Genomic DNA, 21,790 nt, shown 5'->3' on the forward strand with positions numbered 1-21,790 from the left:
GTTCAGACCTTCAAAAAGGTGGTCCTTGACTTTCGGTGGCCATTAGAACGTCTAAATTATCGTATGATCTTTCCTTCAGATAGGCACAATTATTTTGTTTGAACATTAATTGCTCAATTAAACATTTTTCTTATCAGAAAAGATGACATTTCTGAAACTGACCATGAACGTGCAAGCGAATTTACTCTATCATCGATCGAGCATAACTTCTTTATGAGGATCGACAATGTCTCTTCCATTTCAGGATTTTTAAGGCTTCATATAGAGGTCCTTTAACAATATTTATTTCATGGTTATTTGCGATCTTATGCGTCTCAGAGATTGTTTGTCTGCAGATGTGACGCAGATTTTGTTTAATTTGCTTCTTCATTTTAAGAACGATGACTAGGGATGAAGCAATTTTTTTAGACCTTCACCAAAGCATTTTAAAATGCTACTAGTATCCCTGTATCAAGTTATGTTTCGAAAAACGGAAAGTTTAATTATATTCCGGTTTTGAAGAGCCCTAAAGATAGCTGCTTCCGCATTTCTTGCAAAATATAGCGACATTAAATTGTCACGTTTGAGTTCCGAGTTCTCGAAATATTATCGAGAATGCTTTTGTAGGCTTTTAGCCAATAAAATGAACTACCACTATGCAAGATATGAAACCGCTGTCACCAGCGGTTTGACAGCTGTGCGTTCTGAAAGTTGTTGCATGTTTTTTTCAGCCACCCTGTATTACTCATGAGGTAAATGTTGGATGATGTTTTCAATGATTTATAAATCTGTTCAAATTGGTTGTGAACCGGTAACGAAACCGGTTATGATCCGATAAATAATTTTTGTCCGAAAATGAACTTTCTTACTCTTACAACTATTTTGTGGGACTTTTAGAGTGACTTATGAATCGGTTTAACTCTTTCGTCTCTTTTGGGACTCTGAGTACCCAAAGCAACATATGAATGTTCTGTGAAAAACAATGTTTTTTTAATTATTCAGAACTGATAAAAATCCTATTCTTGTGGATGATTACAAACTATAAAGATGTCCAAAAGTAAGATATTTTTTGTAGGACCTCAATTAATTCCTGAGCTTAGATATTTTTGATTAAAAAATGGTGAATGTGGCTTGCAGCATATGCTGCGGTCTGGAAAGAGTTAAATCGGGTTAAAACCGCTAAACTGTAAATGATGACGAAGTACTTTTGCGGTATAGCATCTAAATCACGAATTCGAGCACTTCGTAAAGCCTGGACGCTTTGCTTCTGCTTTTTCTGTTGCATTCTCTGTCCTCTACCTTTGAGGGTGAGCTGGAATACAATAGAGACATTTTTTCATAACATTACAGATGACGACAAGAACCTCCAAAACCGAAGTTCAATGGCTTATTCTGCGCATGTTGAGTGTCTTCATGGGAAAAGTGAAATCGACGACAAAATCGTCCTCAGCACCATCGACTTCAATGCCAAGTGGCTCAAGTGGAGGTGCCACTGGGCAGAGTGACAATGCAACATTTGTAGCATCAGCCACAGCGAATGCTCTGATGAAGGCTGGAGCAATTCCTTACTGTCTTGTTCTGTTGGAATCCTTCCTGCCTTACTGGAAGAATGCATCGACAAATGAGGATATTCCATCGAGTGGAGCCAGTCTCAATGCACCAATTGTGACTGTTCCTGGTGGACCACCCAGCAACAAACTCCTGAAACCCACTCAATATGGTCCAATTCCCGACATGCTACCCTTCCATGCCACTCAAACTGGCTGTTCTGATCCCTATGAAGCCTATCAGACGCTCATCACGGAGATGGCCGTGAAGCTACCTTATCAAATTCTGAAGCTTTCATCTGGTCATCCATCAACTTACGATTGGTACAGAAATATCTATGAGTACATGACATTTATTTTGTGTGAATACATGCTATACTGGCAGACTCCAGCTCTCAGGCGACAAGTCAGGAAGCTTCTATTGTATGTGTGTGGAAATAAGGAGAAATATCGTCAAATGAGGGATATTCATGCTCTGGATACGCACATGAAGGCCGTGAGAAATTGCACAGAGGCGGGGAGTGTTCTGCAAACGAGTGGATCAGTTAATATTCCAACACTGGACTATGATGCTCTTGTGGAATTGACTGAACATCTAAGGGCTTGTCAGGAGATTGCATCTGTTCGTACGGGCAATTGGCAGCACTTCTGTATTCGTGTTCACACTGATATTCTGCCGTGTTTGCTGCGAATTAGCTGTCAGCAGTTGGATGAGGGAGTATCACCGATTATTCTGCAACTTCTCCAATCTGCAGTATGCAATTCTGGTGGAGCTAAGAATGCTGTCGAGAGTAGCAAAAGTCTGGTGAAGGAGAGACGCGATCGAGAGAAATCAGAAGAATCTGAATGTATGGCTGATTCAAAGTTTGATCCAGCATTATGTTCATCCCTTGTCGATCAGATCTTTACACAAGTTCCAGCTGCATTACTGACCAAATTTATCAGACTGTTCTTGCTGGAGACTAATTCTACAAATCTCAGATGGCAAGCTCACAGCCTGATCTACGCTTTCTACGAGAACAGCAATACAGCGCAAAAAGAACAACTACTCAATCATCTTTGGAGTCTTTGGCCATTGTTGTCAGCCTATGGAAGGCGTACAGCTCAATTTGTCGATCTCATTGGATTCCTCACGCTCAATACCAAATCCTCGACAGATCGTCTGTTGCAGTACACCGAACAGGCAGTTACTGTACTCAGGCAACAGAATGAACTACTTTCACGTCATCCAAATGCTCCCATTTACACAGCTTTGGGTCAGGTGCTGGAACTCGAAGGATTCTATTTGGAATCTGAGCCATGCCTTGTCTGCAATAATCCTGAACTTCCAATGGCCAACATCAAACTCTCCTCCATAAAGATTGATTCGAAATTCACGACAACAACAATAATTGTGAAATTGGTACAGAGCCATACCATCTCCAAGATAACACTACGCATTGCGGACCTCAAGAGAACCAAAATGGTCAGAACAATTAATATCTACTACAACAATCGTACAGTTCAGGCAGTTGTTGAACTCAAAAATCGTCCAGCAATGTGGCACAAAGCACGCAAAGTGACTCTGTCATCGGGTCAAACTGATGCTAAAATTGACTTTCCACTACCAATAACAGCATGCAATCTCATGATTGAGTATGCTGACTTCTATGAAACTGTCACAGGATCTAGTGAGAGTCTCCAATGTCCACGATGCAGTGCTGCCGTACCGGCCAATCCCGGTGTCTGCAGCAATTGCGGAGAGAATGTCTATCAGTGTCACAAATGTCGTGCTATCAACTACGATGAGAAGGATCCTTTCCTCTGTCATTCTTGTGGCTTCTGTAAATATGCCAAATTTGACTATACCATCTTTGGACGTGCCTGTTGTGCTGTGGATCCCATTGAGTCAGCTGATGATCGGGCAAAAACTGTCCAGACCATTCATTCATCTCTGGAGAAGGCTGATCGGGTCTATCGACAACTACAGGTACTTCATCATTTCGAGATATGCTTTCAATATTCATTTTTATTCATTCACATAATTATTTTATTTCACGTCACAGGCCAATAAGCAATTCTTGGAGCTTCTCGTGCAGAAGATTGCAGAACACAAGTTGGATAGGAATTTCGATGAATCTGTGGTTGTGAGTCTGGTGAGTTCATCGCAAGTCAATAAGGTGATTCAATTGCTGGCACAGAAATACTGTGGAGAGTCCAAGGCATCATTTGAAGACCTCAGCAAGATTATCCAGAAAGTTCAAGCTTGTCGAAGGTAAGATATTTCTCATTTACTCAATTATTTACTTTTTAGTTTATCTCTACGGTAAAAGAAATAAACAAAAAAACAGTGGTAAGTACAGATAATCTTATGATAGTGCTATCTCTTTAAAATGTTTGAAAGTATTCTGTTGCAAAGGATTGCACCTGCTGTAGAGGACAAGCTGATCGAAGAGCAAGCTGGGTACCGCTCTGGAAAATCCAGCTCTGGTCAAGTTTTGAACCTCATTCAGTTTATTGAAGATGGTTTCGAGAAAGGCAAAATCACAGGTGTTGCCTTCGTTGACCTCTCGGCAGTCTTTGACACAGTAAACCACAGAATCCTTCTATCAAAGATCTACAATCTGACAAACGACTAAGGCTTCGCACGGATGATTGGGGTTTTTTTAGAGAACCCAAGATTCTTTGTTGAGTTCCGTGGTTAGAAAAACAGATGGAGACTGCAAAAATGGCCTACCGCAAGGTAGTGTTCTGGCTCCCACCTTGTTTAATATTTACACAAATAAGCAGCCACTCCCAGCAACGATAGAGTTCCCTGCCCAGCAACGAAAGTTCCCTGTTTGAACATCGTTCAGCAAACGCGTTCGGAACAAGGTTCGGTCCAATGTAAATCCTTACGGGCTGAGAAAAAGCGAACGCGGTTGAAGCAATAGTTCTCTTTGATGGCCACTACTTTCTGAACATTTGGGAGGCCACCACCGTCGCGGCATGTGGAACCCCAGCAATGATAGAGTTCCCTGTTCGACATGCCGCGACGGTGGCGGCCTCCCAAATGTTCAGAAAGTAGTGGCCATCAAAGAGAACTATTGCTTCAACCGCTTTCGCTTTTTCCCAGCCCGTAAGGATTTACATTGGACCGAACCTTGTTCCGAACGCGTTTGCTGAACGGTGTTCAAACAGGGAACTTTCGTTGCTTGGCTGCCGTCTCCTTCCAAGGCCTTCTTGTACGCAGATGATTTGGCTCTAGCTGTTAAGGAAAACACGTTTCAAGACGTTGATTCCCAGCTTGAGACCTGCCTTGTGGAATTTTCCAAATTCAATAAGGAGAATCACCTAAAGCCAAATCCCTCTGAAACAGAGGTAAATTGTTTCGAGTTGTTTCGAGACAATAATCTCCTTCCTAGGAGTAGAACTTGTGAGGGTAGTGAAGACGACTGTCAGCGAGTATTTTCTAGGAGTATTAGTAACGAATAGGCATGCAAGTAGAGAGAGGGAGAACTCTCTCTCTCTCTCTCTCCCTTGGCGGACTATCGTGCAGTGCAGACGTGTTTAGAGATAGCTCTTCGTGGACAGTCTAAGGCCACCCCACAAAAGGCCAAAAAAGTTTTTAAAAAATGTTAGGAATCGCTCAATAGATATTAGACTGGGGATCTCAGTGGCGCAATAGGCAAGACCATTGGGTCTTGGGCGTTGAGATCTCTGGCTCGACTCTCACAGCTGTGAGCTCGAGTCCCGCCCATTGGCCCGTGGTGAATGAAGAAGCATTCACCACGGGAAAGGCGTTCCTGGGCGATCTACGATCAGCAGATTCTTCCAATGCGAGCACATTGTAATACAAAATAAAATGTCTCGACTCGACACGAATAATAGTAATAATAGACATTGGAGATAGAGTAGGATCAATAGATATGGGACTCTCCGGTGATGGCTACTGGATTTGAAGTCACTTCACAAACAAAAACTCTTCTTCAATCTTGTCCAGAGCTTTTGGTCCTGTATATTATGGATCTTCTTCAGTTGTCGACTAAACTATGTTTTTTTTTGTACTTTATGAGGATCGTTATTTTGTGTGCGATTGGACAATATCATCACTTTCAGAATATCAATTGGGAAGGTTTTTTCAAAAAATTTTTCACGGATATTCAACTTTTTAGCAATTTTTCTTTAGGTACGGTTTTGATATGTGGTTTGGCGCTTTCTGATAATCCAGGACCGAAAGCTCTGGGCAAGATTGAAGAAGTGTGAAGTTGTGAAGTGACTTCAAATCCACTGGCCATCACCGGAGAGTCCCCTATCTATACGTATCACGCTAGCTTCTTCATCCAGTTATGAGTAGGATCAAGTTTTGTGGTGACCCCAATTGAGGCCACCTTGTTGCCTCCGGATCCAGATGATGATGTTTCCTCAATACACTATTTTTTTAGTTGCTATATTTTTTTATTAAGGAAGATTATTACACTGCCCAATGGCATGGGCTACGTTTACACAGTGACTGAACCAACCTCTTGAATCTAGCTACTCTTTTTATACTAAAATCCTCCACTCGCACCCTAATTCTATTCGACATTATTTCCCGTGGGAAGGTGTCCAATTAGTGATTCAGGACGAACCTCTAGATAACGATCGTCTGGAGACGATCGTTAAGTGCCTTCCAATTATCCACTTTCGCTATCTCTAGAGTTTTCTCCAACACATTCTATATCCTTAAGAAAGGGGATGCTTAATTGAGATGACCGAGGACCACACACCTTTTCGATCTTTGTTATCTTTGTCCCTATTTCTTTTCGGGCTGTTATGGCTGTCTTGGCGCGAGCTATTATTTTACGACCGTCTCGAAGAGAAAGTAATCTTAAAAGCTTGTCACCATAGATCACCCACTTTACGAGTTTCCCAGGAATAGAGGATGCCTTTGTTTGCTTAAGCCAACAAATGCATCCCCTTTTTGGTCACTCATATCTCGCCCATCGTGATCTTACGAACACCTGCCTAATGGCTTTAAGATGTTACTTTGGGCTATAAATTTCGTAAGGATAATTGGATAGAAAACTCTCGCGGCGCTAGACATGATCTATCATGTCTCTTCTTGATATTTCACGAAAGAACCAGCGCGATCATGAATATTTGAAAACCGAGTTGTGATGCACAAAATGCGTCACAACATTCCTTTCCCCTGAGAAAAAGGAAGCTTATGGGGGTGATAGGAAATAATGTCGATTACATAATGGTAATGTAATATTCTTAATACTAACAATGTTTTTTGAAAAGAAGACTAGCTTACAATTTTTTAGTATTATTTGTTTTTTTTTTTCTGGAATATCATTTTTTTTTAATTCTGTTTCTATGTTAAGATATATTTAAAGTTACATTATTTATTTTTGAAAATGCAAATATTAATCAACTTTTGCAAGAAATATTGATAGACTGCGTGAACATTAGAGGTTGGGTATATGCTTTACATGAATTTATTCTTAAGCTAATTTGGATGATTATATTTAACCTGTTTTTATATTTTTTTGAATTTACTATTGAATTATTAAATTCTATAAGGCTGGAGTTGAGATTGTTGGACAAAACTAAGAGGGCTACTCTAAAGAGCCTCGGTGTGTGATTAACTGCTAACTCAATTTTTAAATCTAAAATATATCTCTGTTGGATATAATTTTAATCAAATAGTTTTTTGAATAAAGTTGTAAAGATCAATATTGTTTTTATCGTAATGATTTTGATGATGCTGATATTAATAATTGTATTAAGTTTTCATTACAATATGTTAGGGTCCCAGGGGACCTCCTTCCCCCTTATGGAAGAATGATCCTCATTCTTAAATATATACTATTAAAGTATACATCGTTTTATTGTGATTTTTTTTTATGTAAAACTTTTTTTTCTAGATAATATTATTATTGTTTTTATTTATGTCTTTTAAAATATTTTAAAATATGTATTTGATTTATTTTATTTTTTTCTATGGTAATTCATTTTCAGTTTCGAGGTTTTCGTAGTGTAGTTATTACTTTCTTTTCTTATTTGTCTTGTGCGTATTGTATCTGAGTTAGAGCAATGTGATTTCATCTTTTAGTAATGTCTTCTTTAAGTATGTAGTGGATTCTTAATGAAAAAAAAACAAATAATAATAATAATAATGCTAACGCAATATTCCATAAAGGAACCATATACAGTAAAAAATGTTCACCCTTTTTACCATGACTTTCATTGCAAATTTTTCATTAAATATGTAACCATGTGTATTGAAACACATTTACGTAATTTGAACACATTTGACTGAAAACTGTGTAATTTGTACACATTTTAACCGAAAACTGTGTAATTTTCAGATTACGAATTTTACTGAAATACATATTCGAGTGACTCTACAAGAACAATCGTGGTAAAGAAAAAACAAACTAACGATTATCGTTGTAATCTGTTTCTGATTCTACTGTGCAGACTTTTGCGCAAAAGCATTTTGAAAATAAGCAATAATGTTCTTTTCTTATATGGGGTTGCCAATCCCATACCCTATAGAATCAAGTACAGTAGAGTTCACTGAATGTAATACGAGCTTCAGACCTAAGGCTTAGATATATGGCTTAACTGTTTAATTTCTTATTACTCACGACTTTTGGAAAAATGTAACTGAGGATTGGACTAACAAAGATAAGTGACCTATTAGGTTTTCAAACACCAATACAATTGTTCGTTATTTAGGTCTTGAGACCTTTGGGAATTGGGCTAAACCTCTAGTCTGAAGACCGCTTAATTCGAATACCTTTAACGCCAGAGAATTCTTGGTGACGTAATCGACATCTGAATTCGGACACTTTCATTATAGAGCTAGAAGCCCTATTACTTGATTCATTGAGCGTCCTGTGAATTCTTATTTTCTAATTCAGAATTTCATTATAAAAATTATGAATGTTTCCTGTCATCATCTGTCAATTTCCTACTTTCATTTTGTTGTCTGTTGTCTGTGAGGTATTTTTATTCTCACAGAAAACTCTGGAAAAACGCAATACGAGACTTAAAGTGTCATATATCACGTTTTGTCCTCCTTAGTTTTTTTAAGGCATATATATGCATATATTTATGTTCATAAATATCTATTACATATATATAAAATGAGGGCCTGAATGTCCTTTGACCTCCATAGTAGCCCTCGGGCATCACGATACTATACTATCTCGCCACCTCACACACTGACTAAAAGTCAAATGGCGGTGCCCTATATTATCCCGTCACTTCCACACTGACTAAATGTCAAATGACGGAGCCTTTTAACACGCCATTTCTCACACTGACTTAATCGTCAAATGGCGGTTTCTTACATTCTCATGCCGATTGAAACTGACTGTTATCAGTTCGCATCGTCCAGGAAAATGTACTCAGCAGGAATATTCGACTTCGAATTTTGACAGGAAAGTCTTTTGACATTCTTATCAAGTAATTTCAAGATTTCCTCAAGTTTTCTTTAGATTTATAGCCTTAATTAATTTCGTAATTTTGCATTTTTTTTTTCTTCTTGAAAATTCCTCTACTATTACTTGCTAGGAAATTTCTTCTCATAATTTCAATTTTTGATAATTTGTTATTTTTTGAAAAATAATTAAGTTTTAAATTTAATGTATAGGAAATAAAAGTGTAATAAGTAGTATGTGAAATGTTATAAGTTGATAATATTTTGTTACCAAAAATACGAAGTAATTAAAATTATACTGTAAATTTTCCAATTTTATTTTCTTTTTACCAATTTAATATTTTTTGTCGTTCTTGTTTCTAAAATCTTTTAATGAACGAGGTACATTAAATATATCCGTGAATTTTCAATCTGATAGTTGAAGTGGTGGGAGATTTTCTCGAAATATACCATTGGTATTTGATCTATTTGTTGAATTGGATAGTTATATAAAAATTGAGTTTTAAATGGATCAGTTATTAAATCTTTCTGAAATAATAATTCGTTTTAAATTTAAAATCGTTTTCAATATTTTGCGTATTTCCATTTATTTCGTTTTAGATAACCCTGCGAATAATAATATCAGAATCCTTTTTGAATAAAGATGAGAATAAAACTAAATTTTTTTATTAAATATTATATATATTTTTTAAATCCTTTGACGTTAATCATTTAATAGCGATATTGACTTTAGATTGAACTAAATAATTTTATTTTCTGGCACAGCTAAAGCAATAGAGGGAATAAATGATAAGAAACGAATATGTAGTTTGGTCGCTAATGGATTATTCTGCGCATCTTACGCAGTGTGTAATACACACTGTTCCAAATTAAAATGGCAGTGTATGCGCACTAGTTTATAATAAACTTAAATACGCAAATAGTTTGGAAGAACAATAAATTTTAGAGATTGAATTGTATAAAAAAGTTAATATAATTATGTCCTTAGCAAAAGACATTCTCAGAAAATTTGTTTGGTTATTAGATTTCTTAAATTATCTTTTAGAATTCCTTAACTGATTCCTTCGTTCAGAATTTTTAATTAAATCATTAGGAGTTTTATCCATATAGTATTACTTTCTTTGCGTCGAAATTACCGTTTATGAATTTCAGAATTATTTTTCAAATTAATTTTATTTTTTTAGGTGATGAAGACTTCTTTCTGGCTTTGTTTGAGAATGTGTGTGTGATTATCAAACGGTTTTTGTAGAAAGGAAGTATTTTCAAAATTAAACTAAATTTCCTTCAGGTTATCAATTACCCATGTACTAAAATTTTATAAGATTTTATTAATTTGAAAGAGTTTGTCGTTTAATTGAAATTTTCGATTGATTTGAAATATTTTTTATTTTGTTTTTATCAAATTTGAATTTAATTGCTTCTTAGTTAGTTTTGTTCCTCTAGAAGGTTCTTATCAAATGTATTTGTAAAAGTATTCAATTTATTAGGATATGTTTCTGAATATTAGAAACAATTATTTTCAATTTACCACTAATCTTTTTTTTTGTAAATATTTATTTTTGTGATATTTTACGAATACACTTTTATGTGTTTGCTTTTTTTCATTTCCTAAAAATATTTGAAAAGATTCTTTTATGAGCTTCAAGAGTTTGACTCAATTTAACGGATGTTTTTTTAAATTTTATTTTATTTATTCAAGTATTGATTTATTTACCTTTTTTTTTTAAGAGAAATTGTTGGTCGTACACGGATACAATTGCTATTAGTTGAAATAAACTATAATGTCCCGTTTTACTATCATAATATAACTAATATCCAATTAGTAAAATATGCTCAATTGTACAAAAATAATTGAATAATCATTAACACGCATTAAATAATCCTATTTTTTTTTAGTGGAAATGTTCTTGTACTTTTATTTAGAGAATTTGTTTTTAATACGGATGGACAAATGAGATTCATAGAATTTAATAAATTTGGAGTTAATTCGTTTTATGTATCCGCGTAATAAAAATTGATAAAACTGGTGCCATTTTCACATTTTCGTTAAATTTATGAATGTTTTTTTTTTATTGTTTTTTTTTTCTTTTAGTTTTCGAGTCGTTCTTTTACTCTTTAATATTAATAATATGTTCGCAGCTGACAGGTGCACATATTTAAAGGAATATTTTTATTAATTTGATTTAATGATGAATGAAAATAATCGTCTTCAAAAATTACTGTTGAGTTTGTCCACAACCAGGTTTTCCCGCACGGGTTTTCATATTTCATATAGGCATCTCCTATTTTTATGGCAGAGTTGTTGTCATTAAGATTAGATGGTTGTTGAAAGAAATTTCTCTGAGTGTTTTTTCGAGTCATTTTGTTAGAGTTTGATAGGAGATATGGTTGATTATTGCAAGAAGGGTTTGGAGAAAAGATTGAATAATTCTGATTGTTCTGGTTGTTTCTAACATTTGAATGAAAATTATATTGGTTGGGATTCCCAAATAAATTCGAAGTAAAATTACAATCGTAATCAATATTGTTTGGAATTTTAAATTGGGAATTGGATTCTTTAATTTTATTATTTGCAATATTTTCCGTATTATGTGTGAAAAATCTTTGATAGGGAATATTATTTATTTCGGATACATTTACCACATAACCCGCTCTTCTGAGACGATTTTCAGTTAAAATGATTACGTTTTCCAAATTTTCATGTTTTTCGGCGCGAATTAATACTCTTATTTCTGGATCTGGTATCGCACGGGTGAATGATTCAATTGCTATAGTAATCAGAGATTGTTTAATATTTTCGGGGACAAGATATTGCCCGAACTCAGATTCATACGCTTTTGTTGCTAAATTAAGACATTCCTGAATTCTTTTTCCAAATTCTTTAAAACTCTCTCTTGTCTCTTTTTGACAAGTATAAAGATTTTCTCTAGCTTCGTCCACACCAATAATATTTTTGTCCACTTCACTCATTACATATTGTTTAAATTTTTTATAATTTGACAATGCATCAGAGTTACAGATCCTTTCAAAAATTTCAACACTTATTTTGCTCAAAAGGAGTGAAGTAAAATATTCATCTAATTTAGGATCATTCTTGATTTTATATAAATTGTAAATTAAATCTGCGACGGTAAAAAATAATTTGATGGACTTACAAGTTAATTCAGGAAGTGAGGCTACTCTCTGGTCCAAGCTGATAAAGTGGGGTTTTTGAAGGGTAGTTACCATTTCGTACTCCATCTTCATTGTGAAATCTGGTGGGTGTAGAATGGAACTTATCTTCTGTGGAGTATGTTGTTGATCTCTCTCAGTTTCTTCCCCAGAACTTTGGAGTGCGTTTAGGATATCTTCTTCTTCCGGCGAAGATGATTCAGATCGATGATTATCGTTGTCTGCTGTATCAATTTTCGTAATGTAAGGTTTGATTGGAGTGTGAAACATTCTTTTTTATGTCCTCAGCGGGAAATGTTGGAGAGTATTTTCCTCTGGCTCCCTTTTGACAATAGGGGAGTGAAGTACCGACGGTCTCTCTTCCTCTGGAGTTTCTTGGCACGATTTCTCGTTTTTTTTTCTCAATTGACGTGTTCTCACACACAATCTCCCGGTTTCGTAGCTCTAGGATTCGAGATTCATTGGACATCTATCTGCCCGCGAATTCCGACATCAGGTTGTTTTCCTGGTGATGGTGATTGGCTTCAGACAATGACTGGTCAATCTTCTGGATCCTCTGCTGAATTTCTGCGTTGATTCACTCCAGGATTAATTTTCGTCCCGGGCGAAAACACCAAATGTGGTGACCCCAATTGAGGCCACCTTGTTGCCTCCGGATCCAGATGATGATGTTTCCTCAATACACTATTTTTTTAGTTGCTATATTTTTTTATTAAGGAAGATTATTACACTGCCCAATGGCATGGGCTACGTTTACACAGTGACTGAACCAACCTCTTGAATCTAGCTACTCTTTTTATACTAAAATCCTCCACTCGCACCCTAATTCTATTCGACATTATTTCCCGTGGGAAGGTGTCCAATTAGCGATTCAGGACGAACCTCTAGATAACGATCGTCTGGAGACGATCGTTAAGTGCCTTCCAATTATCCACTTTCGCTATCTCTAGAGTTTTCTCCAACACATTCTATATCCTTAAGAAAGGGGATGCTTAATTGAGATGACCGAGGACCACACACCTTTTCGATCTTTGTTATCTTTGTCCCTATTTCTTTTCGGGCTGTTATGGCTGTCTTGGCGCGAGCTATTATTTTACGACCGTCTCGAAGAGAAAGTAATCTTAAAAGCTTGTCACCATAGATCACCCACTTTACGAGTTTCCCAGGAATAGAGGATGCCTTTGTTTGCTTAAGCCAACAAATGCATCCCCTTTTTGGTCACTCATATCTCGCCCATCGTGATCTTACGAACACCTGCCTAATGGCTTTAAGATGTTACTTTGGGCTATAAATTTCGTAAGGATAATTGGATAGAAAACTCTCGCGGCGCTAGACATGATCTATCATGTCTCTTCTTGATATTTCACGAAAGAACCAGCGCGATCATGAATATTTGAAAACCGAGTTGTGATGCACAAAATGCGTCACAACAGTTTTACCGTTTAGACCTGGGGGCCAATTCTGAAGTTTATTTGCTATGTAGTAAGAGACTACATAGCTTCGTTGAAATGTCTCTTTGTGTGTGAGCCACAGGATGCCGAGCTTTTGCCACTTCACATTTTACTACCTACTAATACAGGCACTAAAACACTTTGGAAAAAAGATAATACCTTATTGAAATTTATTTTACAGATTCTAATCGAATTAATAGGTTTTTCCGCGATTAAACTGCACAAAACTGTCTTTTGCGGAGCTGTTGTTTTTCATTTAGTCAACAACGAAAACTCGGCGGTGACTGAGACAACTACCGCATTTGACGAAATTCAGTGGAGACACACTGATTGAGACTGAAAATCGCTATTTATTTTCCCGGTAATTATTTGAATTCAAATTGCATCTTTTTTTGGGAATGGGTGCATTAATATTGTGGGTGCATTAAATTACCCATTTTCTTCATTTAAAAAAGAAGTAAAATTGAAATAAAAATAATTCCTTTATTTCCTGCAAAATATTTTTAGTATTTGATGATAAATAATTTAATTTCTGGCTATAATCGTTATAAAAAAATCCTAAAAATATCAAGAGAAAAAATAAAACGCTAATTGATAAGTCAAAAACAGTTTCAATTAAATTTAAATTTATTTACAGCAAATAGTTTGATCCTCGTACAAGAACGTGGTAAAACAGTTAAATGAAGGCTTTGGGGTAGTTAACGGGTAATAGAAAACGATAGAATTCTGCATTATTTTCAAAAAAAAAAGTTTTATGACATTTTGCTAATAAATTGACGGTTTCTTTTTTTAATAAAACTCTTTTAGGGCAGAATCACATTGACAGTAAAATGCTCACCGTCACCGTCAAAGCCCTCACCGTATTTCGTTGATTTACGCATTTTCATTGCAATTCTTACGCAAATTCTGAATTACCGTGTTACCTTATGTCATACTCGGTGGCACTAGGTGAAAATAGTATAAGAAAATTGAATAAATAAAGCGAAAATGCGATAAACGGTGAGCAAAAAAAAACTGTAGGATTTTTTTGCTACAGTTTTTCGTACAGTTTTTTTGCTCACCGTTTATCGCATTTTCGCTTTATTTATTCAATTTTCTTATACTATTTTCACCTAGTGCCACCGAGTATGACATAAGGTAACACGGTAATTCAGAATTTGCGTAAGAATTGCAATGAAAATGCGTAAATTAACGAAATACGGTGAGGGCTTTGACGGTGACGGTGAGCATTTTACTCTCAATGTGATTCTGCCCTTAGAGTTAACAAAAATACGGTCTACGATAATTCGTAATGAGATGTGAATTAATTTTTATGGGATAGGACTATTTAATTACTGTTAATTTAATATGCTTGCACTGTACATATGCAAATTTAGGTATTAAAGCTTAGAAGCTTGCGGGTATTGAGAAAGACAAGGAGAAAAATTATCAAAATTGTATTATAATTTCTTATATCTTTCTTTTTTAACAACTTCAAAAGACAAATTGTTATTTCTAAAGGATTTTTCCTTTAGAAACTTTTCAATTTGAAATTTGAAAGCAACATTAAGGCTTAATATAGTTATTTATGCATTCTTTTTATAGCTTTTACTAAAACTATATTATTGGGATTAAAAAACTCTCAAGTTAGAAATAATTTTTCTAATTTCATTTGTATTATTTATCGGAAAATCACAATTTTCAATTAATTGCAAATTTGAGTATTAGTGATTGAATTTTATCTATACTTTATTTATAAATTATATTTGCATGAGAAAATTAATACTCCCTCTGTCCCAAAAATGTCGTACATTCTTTCATATAAAATGTATTGGCAAAAGTATGAGTTTTTTCGGGACGGAGTGAGTATTAAAATTGGGCATCGTTCATAAGAAAAGCTTTTTTTTGGTAAATACTCTATCATTATTTATTGTTTATTGTTTAATATGATATAATGCTTCTGAAAGACAACAAGAATATTGTTATAATATTCTAAAGAGATATTAAAGAGTTCTACTAATTTTTGTGTTAAGAATGTAGGAGTACTTCAGACAAAATGTACGTAGCTTGCAGAATTTTTAAGTCTTTTTTTTAACAAACCTCGTGGATTAAAAACTATTTTTTATATTTATACATCTTTATAATTCTTTATTTTTACTAATTATCTTGATTAGTGAACACGAGACCTCAAGTCTTTAAATGTTTATATCTTCTAAAAAGGAAAATGAACAAGTTAATACATCAAAATATTTTATATCTCTTTTTTTTTAATTTAATTTAATCTTCTCTTTCAAAGAAATGAGAATATTCTTGCTCCCTCTTTAAATTCGAGCAATAAAATTTAAGGGTGGCACATTTTTAAATAGGCAACCATACATCCATAAAAAATTAACCTTAGAAAAGAAATTTTAAATTCAAATAACAGCGATTCTAAGCTTTCAAACGTTAGATGTAAAGAAATATTCTAATTTTGAGTGGACTTTTGCGTACAAAAAATGCAATTTTAAATATGTGGAATTTGTGCATACATTTCATATAACTTTAATTATTTAGCATTTTTTACATTTACTGAATGTCTTCAGCTATATTAGAGACATTTTTGGTCAATTTCAGAGAAATTTTTGCCATCTAGGCATGTCCAAGAGGTGCCTAGATAGCTTTCGGCTATGTAGTCTCCTATCTAGTCAGGGGTTGTCACGTTTTCAATTCGTTAACCAACTTAACGAATCCCAGAGACTAGATAGGGATACGGCAACACTGAAAAATGTGTCTCGACTACACTCACACACATTCACCAGCAGTGTACATGTACAGCTATGTAGTCAGACTACTATATGTAGTCTGACTAGATACGGTCAGAATTGGCCCCCTGGACTTTAGATCCAACCATTTTTTTTTCTAAATAGTTTAATAAAGGCCGAAGGTATCAGCTAGTTCACTGACATGTCAGCATGGTGCAGCTAGAAGGTAGGGCCGGTAGGGTGATCCATCGTTGGTATGCTTACAGACTCTGCTGCACTAAAATTTTATCGAAATTGAAAATGGTAAATTCGAGATAGGAGAAATGCGGAAGCTTTGAAATAGGACTTTATTTTCATATTTTTAAATGAAACTGAGTCTTATCATTACTATTAATCGTGTCGAGGCATAAAATTTACACATGTCTTGCCCAACAACGGATTACGTCAATGTCAAGCGGGTTGCCGACATCAAGTTCCCTACTCCTCATGAAGCAGGGGACAAGGGACAAACACACAAGTGTAGGGTAGTTTGAATAATTGAAATCGCTAAAGACAATTTAGGCTAGTGCAATTTAGGCAAAATGCAAAAAGTTAATTCGAGATAATACTCACAGGGGTGAGGGTCACCGAAGAACGAAGGTCGATATCTCTTAATGTTTGGTTTGCAGATCCAAAAAATCGTTAAGTCAAGGAAAAAAATGAACAATATTTAAGTAAAAGAAATCAATTAGGGTGGAGTCATCACTTATGGACGTTATATATTTATAGACAGCGTGCTAAATACTTGAGTTCTTGCCTAAAACGGATCTCGAAAAATCAGTTGATGATGTTTTAGATACGAACTTAAGATTTTTGCAAGCTATCCATAAGACCGTCTTCAGACTAGAGGATTAGCCTAGTTTCCGAAGGACTCAAAATGCTAAGTAGCAACCAATTTAATTTGTGTTTGTGATTCAAGTAGATAAATTCCCCTTAATAGTCCATTTTTAAGTCAAAATTCTTCAAAAAATCGAGTGATAAGTATCTAGAGAAGTTAAGCCTTATGGCTATGCCTTAGGTCTGAAGCCGGTATAAGTGAAGACTCCAATGTACCTGTACTTTTTCGATTCGTTACCGATTGAGACTGATTCAGGGGGATTGGAAAATTTCAACCTCTTTCAAAAATTAAAATTCAAACAAATCTGTTGAAAATTGAGCACCCTGGAGAGGCTGATGTTGAGAGATCCCAATAGTTGTAGCGTATTTCACGAAACATTTTTATATCATATAAAATTATCAAATTCTAACAATTAGATCGGGAGTTGTGACCATAGGGTAGAATAGCCTAATTCAGAAACTGTTCCAAATTGAAATTCTTCTTAGGACAACCTATCTAAGCACATCCCGGAGCTATATTTCATGCTCTCTATTCGGTTTTGTTCTCAGGGAACTTGTGGCTTATGATCGTAGTCAACAAGATGTTCATACGGCAAAGAATGATCCGTCACCCAATGAGAATCCCGTAGCTGTCAATCGATGCTACGGTTGTGCCCTGGCATCCACTGAACACTGTCTCACTCTTCTGAGAGCCATGTCGTCAAATGTAGTTTGTAGCTTTGGATTGTGTATGCAGGGATTGGTTGAGGAATTGGCACAGAATAATTTACGTCGTGGCACTGTGCAGATTCAGGATGAAGTGCGATCACTTTTGTGTCTATTGACACGTGACAACAAAGATGCCATAAAGAGTCTCTGTACACTAATTCATGATCGTGTTAAGATGGCTCTGAGTGGAACTGTACCATTGGCCAATTTAGATACTGCTGTGAGGCATGAATTGGCTCTGCTTGAGGCTCTTGTGGCACAAGATGATACACTTTGGGAGGAAAAATTGAAGACTGTGCTGCATTTGTTTACGCTGGCATGTCAAGATCCTCGTGGTCCGGCTGTTGTTGTCATTCAGCCATGCCTGAGGATAATTGAGACACTTATTTGTCCAGCTGCTCCCACGAGTAAGACAAATAAGGATATGTCAATTAAGGATTTATGTACTATTGCCTGCACTGAGGGTGTCACTGTGAGCTTCCAGGAATGGTTGGCGGGCAATAGTGATCATTCGTATGAGGCGTGGAAGAAGAGAATGCCACCTGTTTGTGATGAAGCTCCACCAGGTTCTCCACCACCAACAGCGGCAAATCAGCAACAGCAGCAGCAGCAGCAACAGGCAAATGGGAAGACAGTTCAGAGGATGTTTAGAATGATACTGGAACAGAAGAGATCTCAATTCAGACGGAGGTATTTGTATGAGAAGTATGGGAAGAGATGGAGAAATAAAGTACTGTGCAGAGGTGTACAGCAACCACCGTTGGAATTATTGCCATCGTGGTTGCAGAAGATTCTCTTCAATCCCAATAGTCGAATTGTGAGGAAGATGGCATGTGCTCTGGTGACATCACTTTGTCGATCTGTCGAGACAAAGAGGGAGATTCTCAATTTGCTAACTGGTTTCTTGAAGTACATTGGGGATGCTGGTGAAGCATGTGCTGAATTTATCTCACTGTACATCTCACTGGCAGATGAGACACCATGGAGGCAGTATTTGGCTCTGAAGGGTGTCCTTGTGACAATTGCTGATTTACTTGGGGCAGAAATTGAGAAGATTCATCGCTTGGAGGAGACTACGTTGTCGTCAGATTTGGCTCAAGGGTATGCTCTGCATCAACTTGTTGAATTGATGGCGATGTTTTTGGAGAATCCACTAATTCGGCAAAGTTACAAGGGGAAACTGCTAGGTCCTGTGCTTCAAGGCTACTTGTCCCTGAGGAAGTTGGTAGTTCAGAGAACAAGGCTGGTTGATGATGCTCAGGAGAAATTGCTGGAGATGCTGGAAGAGATGACAACGGGAACTGAAGATGAGACTAGAGCATTTATGGCAGTTCTCATTGAAACCGTTGATAAGACTCCGATGAATGATATCAAGACTCCGGTATTCATCTTTGAACGCCTCTGTTCAATTATACATCCCGAAGAGAATGATGTCAGTGAATTTTTCCTGACACTGGAAAAGGATCCGCAACAAGAGGACTTTCTGCAAGGGAGAATGTTGGGCAATCCCTATCCATCATCAGCTGCTGGCTTAGGACCACTGATGCGTGATGTGAAGAATAAGATTTGCAGTGATTGTGAATTAGTGGCACTGCTGGAGGATGACAATGGAATGGAATTATTGGTGCACAATAAGATAATCAGTTTGGATTTGCCAGTTAAGGATGTCTATAAGAAAATCTGGCTGGCTGAAGGAGGTGAACGGGATGGGATGAGAATTGTGTATAGGATGCGAGGACTTTTGGGTGATGCAACGGAGGAATTTGTCGAGACACTGAATAATAAGAGTCAGGAGGAAGTTGACAATGAGCAACTGTATAGAATGGCTAATGTTTTGGCTGATTGCGGTGGATTGCGTGTAATGCTGGATCGGATTGTAAGTCTGCAGAATATCTCAAGGACACGATCACTCCTACAGGTACTGCTGAAGCTATTCCTGCTTAGTGTGAAAGTTCGGAGGTGTCAGGAGGTGCTGTGTCAACCAGAATTGGGAGCAATAAATTCCCTGCTAAAAGTCCTTCAGGTATGCCTTCAGAGTGAGAATGATAGTCAACAATCGGCCGTAACGGAGCAATTGTTGGAGATAATGGAGACAATTCTATCAAAGGCAGCTAGTGATACCCTCGATTCCTTCTTGCAATTCTCTCTCACCTTTGGTGGTCCTGAGTATGTCCAAGCACTGATTTCATGCACCAACTGTACCAATGTCCGCAATAATCCATCAGTTCTGCGTCATTTGATTCGGGTTCTGGCTGCTTTGGTGTATGGGAATGATATCAAAATGGCACTACTGTGTGAGCATTTTAAGATGACACTGGACTTTGGGAAGTTCGATGGTGAACGTACGTCTGAGGATGAGTTCAAGATGGAGTTGTTCTGTGTACTGACAAATCAGATTGAGCACAACTCCATCGGTGGTACTCTCAAGGATTACATCATAAGTTTGGGTATTGTTGAGAGATCTCTCAATTATATCACCAAACATGCACCATGTGTCAAACCAACACTTTTGCGAACGGATTCGGATGAGTTGAAGGAATTCATATCACGTCCATCACTCAAGTATATTCTGAGATTCCTCACGGGTTTGGCTACGAAGCATGAGGCAACACAGTTGGCTGTGTCAAAGGACATCATCCCAATTGTCCATCGACTGGAGCAAGTGTCGAGTGATGAGCACGTTGGGAGTCTAGCGGAGAATTTGCTAGAAGCACTGTGTACAGATCCGGCAACGGCAAAACGTGTGCAGGAGGAGAGAGATTTTACGAGGGCTGAAAAGAAGCGTCTGGCGATGGCAACGAGAGAAAAGCAACTGGATGCATTGGGTATGAGGACAAATGAGAAGGGTCAGGTGACGGCAAAAGGATCAATTTTGCAGAAGATTGAAAAATTGCGGGATGAAACAGGCCTCTCGTGTTTCATCTGTCGCGAAGGCTATGCCTGTCAACCGACAAAAGTTTTAGGCATCTATACGTTCACCAAACGCGTTCCCGTGGAGCAATTTGAGGTGAAGCGAAAGACTCCGGGGTATACAACAGTGACGCATTTCAATGTTGTTCACATTGATTGCCACATGTCGGCTATACGTTTGGCCAGGAGTCGCGATGAATGGGAAAGTGCTAGTCTGCAAAATGCCAATACACGCTGCAATGGACTCCTACCGCTATGGGGTCCAGAGGTGACAGAATCAGCCTTTTCATCCAGTATGTCCAGGCACAATGCCTACATGCAGGAGAGTACACAGCGTTGTGAGATAAATTTCCCCAATGCCATTCATGATCTCAAGTTGCTTCTGATGCGTTTTGCCTTCGAGAAGAGTTTCCACGAAGATGCTGGAGGTGGTGGTCCGGAATCCAATATGCACCTTGTGCCATATCTTGTATTCTATGCCCTCTACATTCTACTGTCGTCGCGGTCGTTCTCGCGTGAGGAGAAAACACTTACGACGTTCCTGGGTCAGGCGCCATCGGATAAATGGTTGGAGTGTGCGTATGAAGTTGAGGGGCCACTGTATCAAATAACTCTGTCTCTGGCACTTCATACACCTAATCTCTGGACACAGCACAAGGTGTACCATCTAAAGAGACTTTTAGCCATTGCACAGGTGCGTCATGTGAATCCCAGCAGTGTTACAAAGACACTAAATACAGGGGATAAACAAGAGAAAGATTACACAGTCTATAAGCCCTATCTGATGTTCTGGGCTCTGGCAGATTTGATTTATAAGCACTTTTTCAAGACCGTAACTACACCGAAAGAGGAAGATTGGCCAATATCGCTTTTTGACTATCTACGACGCAATGATGAGGCTATGCTCAAGTCGTCGGACACTGTTCTCTCCACTTTCACAGAAGAATATCTCCCATGCACATCCCTGATGGAGTTCTGCGATGTTGCTGGTAAGTTTACATTTAACATTTTTTTTATCAAGTTGATTGAACATAA

At 37.1% G+C, this 21,790-nt stretch overlaps 1 protein-coding gene across 1 annotated transcript in view; it reads left to right on the plus strand.

Annotated features, from left to right (window-relative positions):
- The window catches only part of LOC129800581 (protein purity of essence), a 45,158-nt gene that overhangs the window by 23,149 nt on the left and 219 nt on the right, over positions 1 to 21,790 (plus strand). The window contains exons 7-9 of the mRNA XM_055845073.1: positions 1,330 to 3,495; positions 3,572 to 3,780; positions 17,687 to 21,744. Of these exons, the coding sequence (XP_055701048.1) occupies positions 1,330 to 3,495; positions 3,572 to 3,780; positions 17,687 to 21,744 (6,433 nt within the window). The remainder of the gene's footprint in view (positions 1 to 1,329; positions 3,496 to 3,571; positions 3,781 to 17,686; positions 21,745 to 21,790) is intronic.

The sequence above is a fragment of the Phlebotomus papatasi genome, chromosome 1 (genome assembly GCF_024763615.1).
Source record: "Phlebotomus papatasi isolate M1 chromosome 1, Ppap_2.1, whole genome shotgun sequence".
Lineage (NCBI taxonomy): Eukaryota > Metazoa > Arthropoda > Insecta > Diptera > Psychodidae > Phlebotomus > Phlebotomus papatasi.